The sequence below is a fragment of the Phacochoerus africanus genome, chromosome 11 (assembly GCF_016906955.1).
Source record: "Phacochoerus africanus isolate WHEZ1 chromosome 11, ROS_Pafr_v1, whole genome shotgun sequence".
Taxonomy (NCBI): domain Eukaryota; kingdom Metazoa; phylum Chordata; class Mammalia; order Artiodactyla; family Suidae; genus Phacochoerus; species Phacochoerus africanus.
Window position 1 is genome coordinate 5,137,506 of NC_062554.1, and position 10,948 is coordinate 5,148,453.

Genomic DNA, 10,948 nt, shown 5'->3' on the forward strand with positions numbered 1-10,948 from the left:
AGATCATAGCGCTTGTGCCTTTGCAACTGGCTCTGTGAGGCTGTCAACATTCAGGTTACGTGTCCTCCTGCGGAAGCAGACAGCTTTTCAAGAGCGGATACGGGAGAAGACTGCATACCACTGTGATCTGGTCCCATGTATCCAGAGAAGAAGTGGCACAGTTAAGGGGGCAATTGAAGAGACCATCTGCAGAAGCCTGGGAAGGGCTAGGGAAACCGACCAAGGATGGTGGAGCTCACGGCAGGACTAACCACAGTGAGCAGCATCACCTCAGACCTACCAGGTAAGGGAAGGTGCAGTTGCCAGGACGAACACAAAGGTGTGTGTTGGGGTGGGGATGGGGTCACTTCTCGGGAGCCGTGGCCTTTGGGAGGAAGCACCACACTGCCAAGTGTGCCTGGTGGGGAGGGAACTGGGAAACTCCTCTTGATCTCTGGTCTCACCCTCTTATCTCCTGATGGTGCCTCACACTGGCTGAGCCCACCTAGAAACTGGACGAATAAAGAAAAGCAGTAGCCCATAAATGGCAGCTTCTGGGGACACAGAACGGGTACCAAGAGGGACACATTCAGAATAGCCAGCACACCGGGGAAAGAACCCAGACATGTTCCCCCCACCTGCCCCCCTGCCTCACCCCTCCTGGCCACTTCAGTCCCAGCTGGGGTCCTGTGCATCCTTTCCTTCCCTGCCCCAGGGACTCCCTTGTTCCTGCTACTGCCAACACCTTTCCTATTCTCATCACAGTCACCTATGAGAAGCTTGAGATGGAGAGCAAACCCAGCTCATGCCGAGGAATTCTGTGGGATAAAGTCACTACAACCAGCTGACAGAAGTTGTCATCTTCCCAGCACCGTGGCCACCTGGAGAGACACATTCCAAAGTTCCTTGAAGTTTGTTCAGTGTAGGTTTGGTTTTACACATTAGTCTCGGCTGCCTAAAGAGGCAAAGCTTACTGTTAATTCTCTATGCCACACTATTTACACTTGCTGTAGAATAAGGTCAAGTCCATCTCACTAAAGGGATAGAGTAAATGATTTGCCTGCAGCTCCTACTTCCAAGATCTGAAATCAGATCTGCAAAATTCCAAAACACAGACAATGCCTACTCTTCTGTGTTCAAATAGGCTCAAGATGTAGAAGGCAGAGCTGCTTACATGCTTCTTTCCTTGAGATGCCTCTGTTATACACAGGAACACCTTCCCCTACGAGCCCGTAGACTCTGGAAAAAAAAGTATTTCTACATCTTTTTTGTTTTGTTTTGTCTTTTTGCTATTTCTTTGGGCCACTCCCGCGGCATATGGAGGTTCCCAGGCTAGGGGTCCAATCGGAGCTGTAGCCACCGGCCTACGCCAGAGCCACAGCAACTCGGGATCCGAGCCGCATCTGCAACCTACACCACAGCTCACGGCAACGCCGGATCGTTAACCCACTGAGCAAGGGCAGGGACCGAACCCGCAACCTCATGGTTCCTAGTTGGATTCGTTAACCACTGCGCCACGACGGGAACTCCATCTACATCTTCTTTCTAGCTATACATCTCCGCTTTAGGCAGCTGCTCTGGACCGAGTGTTTCCTTGCCCCAGTAATCATCTAGGCTTAATGTGGGTCCTCACTGAATATTACCTTTTTCCTTCCTTGGAGGACCCTCTCCACTTCCGGAATCTCATCCTCATATTCAGCCATGAAGAAGGCAGAAAGCCCTGGCAGGGATCTACCTTCCGGCAGACACACAAACTGAGCTCCAGGGACCAGCTCTCTCACCTGTCGGAATTCACTTTCTTACACCCTCTGGAAAGTCTCTCTTCTCCACCAGCCCACATCTGCTTTGTGATTTTGGCCTGTAGATTAAACACTTCAGTTTATCCAGTGCCTGGATGCTGGCCCCAGACTAAGCTTCGACTTACCTTAGCATCTAGGTGGTCCCAGGGGCCCACCTAGAGTCCCAGAGTCTGTCATTGCATCTTTCAGCATCAATGTGATTCAGAGAAATACCTCATAGCCAACCTACAGAGTTAAATGACTAAACAGTCGCATGCCTGCCTTAGGAGGTTTTCACTAAGGCAAGAATGTTATTCCTTGAGAGTCACATTGTATGAAGATATTCATAAATCTCATTCAAGTATGTATTTGGCTTGTGTTTGGTACACTTGTGGATATCACAGCACAGTAATACATGAAGTGACATTGTTCGATACTTTGAAGAACATTTGTAGACTCTTATCTGGTCAATAATCCTATTCCTTATTGTAGGACTTAAGAATATTCTTGTCTTTTATTTCCAGAAAAAAAAAAAAATTCTACTGCATTTCAGGGCATGAGTGAGAAGGTTCATTTACACTTAGCCATGCTCACTTTTCATAATGTCTGCTCAGAACCCAGCTCCTTCCAGCTCACTGGCATCCCGGGACTGGAGTCCCTGCACATCTGGCTCTCCATCCCCTTTGGCTCCATGTACCTGGTGGCCGTGGTGGGGAATGTCACCATTCTGGCTGTGGTAAGAGTGGAGCGTAGCCTGCACCAGCCCATGTACTTCTTCCTGTGCATGTTGGCCGTCATTGACCTGGTTCTGTCCACTTCCACCATGCCCAAACTGCTGGGGATCTTCTGGTTTGGTGCTGGCGACATTGGCTTGGACGCCTGCTTGGCTCAAATGTTCCTCATCCACTGCTTTGCCACGGTTGAGTCAGGCATCTTCCTTGCCATGGCTTTTGACCGCTACATAGCCATCTGTGACCCACTACGTCATACAACGGTGCTCGCTCATACTGTGGTGGGACGTTTGGGGCTAGCTGCCCTTTTCCGGGGTGTTCTCTACATTGGACCCCTGCCTCTGATGATCCGCCTGCGGCTACCTCTTTACAAAGCCCGAGTCATCGCCCACTCTTACTGTGAGCACATGGCTGTGGTCACCTTGGCCTGTGGTGACAGCAGGGTCAACAATATCTATGGGCTGGGCATTGGCTTTCTGGTCTTGATCCTAGACTCAGTGGCCATTGCTGCCTCCTATGTGATGATTGGCAGGGCTGTTATGGGGCTGACTACTCCCGAGGCCAGGCTTAAGACGCTGGGGACCTGTGGTTCTCACATCTGTGCTATCCTGATCTTCTATGTTCCCATTGCTGTTTCTTCCCTCATTCACCGATTTGGTCGCCAGGTGCCTCCTCCCATCCACACCTTGCTGGCCAACTTCTACCTCCTCATTCCTCCAATCCTCAATCCCATTGTCTATGCTGTTCGCACTAAGCAGATCCGACAGAGAATTCTCCAGATCCTGAAGATAGGAACCAAGATCAGATGACTCATTAAGTAACTCATGGAAAAAGCATATATGGCAGGCAGATTCCCACTGGAGAACTTTGAGCAATCCAAGATGTTAGGTCCTGTGGTCTGTGGGTTTTCCCAAAGCAATGCTATGAAAGAACGTACTGCTCTAAATTCTAAGGGTAGATGTCTTTTTTAATTACTGAAGTATGTTAAGCTACAGACAAGTCAAAACAATGGCAACATCAGTAACACACACAGAAGTTAGTATATTCAGCACTTCTACAATTCTTAGAAATACTTATTTTATGAAGGTAAGTTACATTGTTCATATTTTATACATAATAAGGCAGCATACCAGTGCTTTATGAAGCACAGAGTTTGAGCTTCCTAGATCAAATGTTTTGGTTGGAGCTTTATAATATGTTGCGGTATTATATGATGTGACTTGCTGCTTTCCATGTGTACTTTAACATGTAAATCCTAAAAATTGGGTCATTTAATCAAAGTTGTCCCGGCTGAACCAAAAGCATTTTCTGATTTAAGCCTTTAAGAACAGAGATACTGCTAAAACTGCTTGCATTAATAAAACATAAAGTGTTGGAGAAAAAGACTGACCTGTCTGTCAAACAGGTATGGGGAATTCCACTCATGAAAGAATGGCCTGGAGAAGAAAAATCAGCTCCACACGGGAATTGAGACAAGCCAACAACGTCTCAGCATTTCCCACCTGTTTTCCCTGCAGGTGCTCCCACCAGGTCACATGGCCTGAAGCATGCGAGGGCTCCAGGGAAAGGCAAACCTTGCCCTTCCCACAGAAACTCCCTAAATCCTCATCCATCTGTAGGATTCCTGATCATAATGCGCTGTCTTTTAAATGGGTCACAACATTAAAGTATGGGATCTAGCATTTCTAGGAATATTGACTTTACCCTTCAGATTAAACATTAGATCAACACCTTAAAAGAACGGACAATACATAGCACGTAGCTGCTACTGATGGGAAATGACAAATGCAATCATGTAATTCTCACGATCACGCTGTACGTGGAGGAATTACTAACCCTCCTCTGGGAATGAAGATATTGATGTTCCCAGAAGTGATATAAATCAAGAACCTTGGACAATTCTAAGAGGTAAAAACCAGGAGTTAAGACATTTGTTTCTCGAGTTAAAGCTTCTGGCCTTTCTGGTCCTCCTTTGCCTCAACTGTGAAACAGCTGAAAGGCACCTTTCAAGTTCAAATGACTGTGCGTTTAGCATTCCCAACACTGTGAATATCAGGTGTACACACTATTCTGAGACCTGGGAGGGCACAGGTCACCACAGCAGCCTCCTCTGTGTTCTTCTCAGAGGACAACAAAGGGTAAGAGCTGGGATTCTATCCGGTCCAGTGACCAACTGCAGGACTCCATATGCTAAACTGGCAGGAAGATGTTGACTATACTAAGATTCAGATATTAAAACTCACTGGGAAAGTAAACAGATGGGATCTAAGTTAAATGTAAATGTTCCTGCACAGCATAGGAAACCCTAAACAAAACAAAAAGACAATACACAGAATGGGAGAAAATATTTGCAAATGAATCAACTGACAAGGAATTAATCTCCAGAATTTATAAACACCTCCTACAGCTCCATACCAAAAAAAAAAAAAACGCCATCAAAAAAACGGGCAGAAGATCTAAACAGACAGTTCAACGAAAACATACAGATGGCCAAAAAACACATGAAAAGATAGTCAGCATCACTCATTATTAGAGAAATACAAATCAAAACCGCTATGAGGAGTTCCCATCGTGGCTCAGTGGTTAACGAATCTGACTAGGAACCATGAGGTTGCGGGTTTGATCCCTGCCCTCACTCAGTGGGTTAAGGATCCGGCATTGCCGTGAGCTGTGGTATAGGTCACAGACGTGGCTCGGATCCCACACTGCTGTGGCTCTGGCATAGGCTGGTGGCTACAGCTCCGATTAGACCCCTAGCGTGGGAACCTCCATATGCCATGGGTGTGGCCCCAGGAAAAAGACAAAAAGACAAAAAAAAAAAAGCCACTATGAGGTACCACCTTGCACCAGCCAGAATGGTCATCATCAAAAAGTCTAAAAACGATAAGTGCTGGAGAGGGTGTGGAGAAAAAGTGACCCTATTATTCTGTTGGTGGGATTGTAAATTGGTGCAACCACTGTGGAAACATTATGGAGATTCCTCAGAAAACTAAAAATGAAACTACCATTTGATCCATCAATCCTGTCCCTGGGCATCTACCCAGAGAAACCATGACTCAGAAAGACAGATGCACTCCAATGTTCATTGCAGCACTATTTGCAATAGCCAAGACGTGGAAACAACCTAAATGTCCATTGATGGAGGAGTGGATAAAGAAGATGTGGTACATATATACAATGGAATATTAGTCATTAAAAGGAACAAAATTCTGGCAATTTTAGCAACAGGGATGGACCTATAAATCATCATGCTAAATGAAGTCAGTCAGACAATGAGACACCAACATCAAATGCTATCACTTACATGTGGAATCTGAAAAAAAGGACACAATGAACTTCTTTGCAGAGCAGATACTGACTCATAGACTTTGAAAAGCTTACGGTTTCCAAAGGAGACAGGTTGGGGGGTGGGAGGATGTGCTGGAGGTTTGGGATGGAAATGCTATAAAATTGGATTGTGATGATCATTGTACAACTATAAATGTAATAAATTCATTGAGTAATAAAAAATAAAATAAAATCTCTTCACACCAAGCAAGATTAAAAAAAAAGAACCTCACTAGGCACAATATTAAAAGGGAGTAGTTAAGTGCAAAGGACAAATCAAAACAATCAGAAAACATGACTTCCAGTTTTGCTTTGGCTATTCCAAGTAATCAGAATAATTCTAATTTAACTGGAATAATTAAAATTTTAGATATCTACTGGGATATCTAGAATGGGATAATTTAGGTTCCAATTATATTCAGATTTCCTCCGACACATCTAGCTTCTATCCCATCACTCTATCATTGTTTTTATTCTTCATGAACCTTATGTCTGAGTTCCGAAGAGTCAAATGTTTTTCCTATACGTGGAAAAGCAATCATAAGCAAAGTCCTGTTTCACCCATCCCAACCACGGTTTGAGATCAGGGGAAAATGTTTAGATTTAGTGCCAAGGATATGCTCAGTGCTTCTCAAGGACATTCTGGTGCAGTAGGAGCAAGAGGGGAGAGGGCACAGCCCAGGACTCAGAACTACCTCTAAAACTTGTTTCAATGTATCATTTAATCACTAATAACCTCAGGAGAAAAGTAGAAACATTCTCCTTTGGTGCAAAACCCTTAGGTTTTCTGAGGGAGGAGTATATGCAAGGGAGTTGGACCAACTTGGACCCAGTTTATGGGATTCCTCCATTGGAATTCCACCCAGCACATGAATGAGTTTGCCTTTATTCTCCAAAGACTGAGAGTCTGTCAGATTGGCTACAGAATATCACTGTCCCTCAATTCTAATGTCTCATATATTTTCATATAAATATTGTGAATTTGGGGGCAGCTACGAAGTATTAGGTTGGCTGCCTAACCAGAAAAGGCTGAGGAGTTCACAGATCACACAAGAAGCCAAAGGGGGTTGTTGGGGAAACCCTGGGGTGTGCCTTCCACGTGGCCCACGTCAGGGAATGTGATGGACTGAGCCTTAGCTGACGCCATCGAGATCCATCACTGCATTCTGCAGAGGCCACGCTTCTCACAGTCAGCTTGCCAGCCAACGACTGGCTTTGACTGGGACAAAGTGGGCCCACTCCCGGGAGACAGACAGTTCTGCCAGGCAGTGATGGTTCCTGGACACACTGGTCTTGCTGGAGGTTTTAGAAACACAATCAAGTCTAAGATGTCCTTCCTTCTCCTCTCTATCCTTCACAAAGGAGAGATGGCTAACTCCACACCCTTTAGCTCCCTCTACATTCTCTTTTATAGGCATAACCTCCAGTAAAGTTCACATGTCAAACCCATATTGTGGTCTGCTTTTTGGAGGACAGAGAATGGTCAGAGCAAGCAGAAGGTAAGAGAGAGTTACAGGACTGGCTCATTAACTGCCTGGTAGATGAAAAGGATGTCAGACTAGTTAGTAGGTAGGTCAGAGGTTAGTTGCTTGCACTAGATAGTGGCTCAATTGCCAAAGATTCCACTGGCAGTGAACTAAGAAAATATTCAGAATAAGGAAACACTGTTGCAAGTGTGATGACTCAAGCATGTTACATGTGAGGCAGGGCCAACCTACAAAGACAGCAGAGGTGTGTTTTTTGGTTTTGTTTTGGGGGGTTTTGTTTTGCTTTAAGTTGCACTGATGCCCTGCAGAAGGACAGTGAGATTGAGGGCTATTAACAAGCAGTCAGTGATTAAGCGAGAGCAAGAGTGTCTGCTGGGTCATAGACAAAAGGCCCCTTATCTCTTGCAAGGACAGTCAGTCTGAGCAGCATGCTAAACACAATTGTTGGAAGCACAAAAAAACAGGAGGTATTTGGATGCTCAGCCCCAAAAGTCTGATAGTCAGGTCAGGGCTCTATTACCAACTACCTGGGACACTGAAATATGGCTTGTGTACATCTGGATGGCTGGCCTTGAGGATGCTGGCACTGCAGATACCCTAAAGGTGTTGTGCTTTCAGAGGTGACCCAAGTTTCCTTAATAAGGGCACTTCCATGAAGCAACAGGTGTCCTTGGGAGCTGCTCTCAATTCCTCTCTTGGGCTGCCAGGCTGGGAACTAGGGTTAAAGACCACATACACTTGCTCGGGATATGCAGGGTCTGATAAGAGAGGAAAGTAACTTCACGCTAGGAGAGTTTTCAGAATGAGCATCCTGACAGGAGACAAGAGCACCCCTGGATTAAATCTGGGGCGGCGGTGGGGGGGGTTGCTTCATCAAGAAGGACATAATGGAAGCTAAGACTAGATGGAAAAATTCATCTTGGGGGTACTTTTCTGGGAAAGTATTATCCTTGCAAGGATCCTGGGAATTACCACAAATTCACTGCTTGGGTAAGATGAGTCTTTTAAGCCTAAGAATAATCATGACTAATGCTCAGCAAAGTGAATATATTTAGTTTGTATAGGGTAGCAAGCAGAAAAAGAGGGAATGGTCGTGTCCTAACAGACCCATCATGCAAGGGCAGAAGACCCCTCAGAGAAATATGTTCGATGGGAGGACAAGGTGGACACAACCCTCAAACCCATCTGAAAAAGCCTAGTGACATGGGCACCAGCACCACTGAGAAGTTTGGTTGGGACTCTCTCTCCTCTGCTCCCCAGGGTTGGTGGTAGTTAGAGCTGTGGGCTCATTAATATCTATGGGAGTAGAGGGGCCACAGCAGAGACCAGATGGAAGCACTTAACCACAGCAGTCAGAAGGCTGAAGTTACTCTACCAAGGGGTCAGAATCAAAGGGGCTTGGCCCACAGGGAGTTGTAAAGATGGTTCATAGGGTATCATGTCCTATGGGCCAAGAGCGATGGAGAGCCAGCAAGGTTCTTCTTACCATTTAAAAGAACAAGGCAAGAATGGAGGATTGGAAGGCTGAGGAGGGTCCCTCCAATAAAGCCAATCACTCACTCACTTCCCAGACCTGTCCCAAGGTTCTATTCAGATCTAGGGCTTACTAACTGAAGAGGTGGTGCTGGGATCCCTAAGTGGAAGAACTATCTGAAACCATGTATATTACATGCCATGATGATTTCCCTAAGACCATCCTTAAAGGTAACTCTGGCAATTTTATACTGAAATGGGAATACCAAGACATTGAAAATGATCAGAGTTTAAGTCAACATTGAAACCCAAATATCAAAAGCCTCGTCACTGTCCCTCTGTGAGAGCTGGGGTTCCACCCTAGGTGGCAGAGTTCGGTCAGTAAATGGAGCCTGGAGAAAGTCAGTTCTCAGTGACTTAATGCATAATTAGATTTACTATCCTTGGACCTAGGGTCAATTAACCTACGACAAAGGAGGCAAGAACATACAATGGAGAAAAGACAGTCTCTTCAACAAGCGGTGCCGGGAACACTGGATGGCCACATGTACAAGAATGAAATTAGAAGACTCCCTAATGCCATACACAAAAATAAACCCCAAATGGATTAAAGACCTAAATATAAGACTGGATACTATAAAACTCTTGGAGGAAAACACAGGCTGAACACTTCTGACATAAACTGCAGCAATATCTTCTTAGATCCACCTCCTAGAGTAATGACTATAAAAACAAAAATAAATAAATGGGACCTAATTAAACTTAAAATTTTTTGCACTTCAAAGGAAACCCTAAACAAAACAAAAACACAACGCAAAGAATGAGAGAAAACATTTGCAAATGAAGCAACTGACAAGGGATTAATCTCCAAAATATATAAACACCTCCTACAGGTCAATATCAAAAAAAAACAACCCTCCAAAAATGGGCAAAAGATCTAAATAGACATTTCTCTGAAGACATAGAGGTGACCAAAAAACACATGAAAAAATACCCAACATCACTAATTATTAGAGAAATGTAAATCAAAACTGCCTTGAGGTATCATCTTACACCAGCCAGAAAGGCCATCAAAAAATCTACAAACAATAAATGCTGGAGAGGGTGTGGCGAATAGGGAACCCTCCTACACTGTTGGTGGGAATGTACATTGGTACAACCACTGTGGAAAACAGTGTAAAGTGTTCTCAAAAAACTAACATTAGAACTACCAAACGATCCAGCGATCCCACTCCTGAGCATCTGTCCAGAGAAAACCACAATTTGAAAAGATACATGCACCCCAAGGTTCACTATTTACCATAGCGAAGACATGGAAACAATCTAAATGTCCATTAACAGAGGAATGGATGAAGAAGATGTGGTACACACATGTGATATAATATTACTCAGCCATAAAAAAGGATGAAATAATGCCATTTACGGCAATATGGATGGACAAAAAAACTATCATACTAAGTGAAGTTAGACAATGAAAGACAAGCATCTTATGATATCAACGGTATGCGGAATCTAAAAAAACAAAAGGATACAAATGAAGTTATTTGCAAAACAGAAACAGACTCACAGCCTTTGAAAACCTTATGGTTGCCAAAGGGGACAGGTGAGGGGGTGGGAGGGATGGACTAGGGGTTTGGGATGGGCGTACGCACAGGGAGGTATACAGAATGACTGGCCAGTGGGGACCTGCTGTAGAGCACAGGGAACCCTACCCAGTATTCTGTGATGATCTATGGGGGAAAAGAATCTGAGGGAGAATGGATATGTGCATATGTATGATGGAGTCACTTTGTTGTACAGCAGAAATGATCACAGCCTTATAAATTAACTATGTATCAATATAACTTTTAAAAATACTTTAAAAAAAGAATTACTATACTTGGTAACTGAAGTAATAGCCACGTGTTGTACCCAACCTATGAGGTAAGAAATCAAAGAATGGGGGAGGCTAAATAACCTCTCACACTTCTCTCCACCAAGACAGTAAGACATTTTCCCCAGGTGCATGGTAGAGAATTTGGCAAATGCATGGTTTTCCACTCAGTTATAAAAGAAGGTCAGAAAGAGTCTCCATTAACAGGGGATGGGCAACAGTTCTCACATACAGTATGCCTCTGGGGCATGTTAACCCTTTCCCTATGCCATCATACAGGCATGCCACAGACCACCAAAA

At 44.5% G+C, this 10,948-nt stretch overlaps 1 protein-coding gene across 1 annotated transcript; it reads left to right on the top strand.

Moving 5' to 3' along the window:
• Positions 1 to 2,343: 2,343 nt before the first annotated feature.
• LOC125111718 (olfactory receptor 52M1) lies at positions 2,344 to 3,297 on the top strand. The gene has a single exon (XM_047753774.1). The coding sequence runs from the start codon at positions 2,344 to 2,346 to the stop codon at positions 3,295 to 3,297; it is 954 nt and encodes a 317-aa protein (XP_047609730.1).
• Positions 3,298 to 10,948: the final 7,651 nt, after the last annotated feature.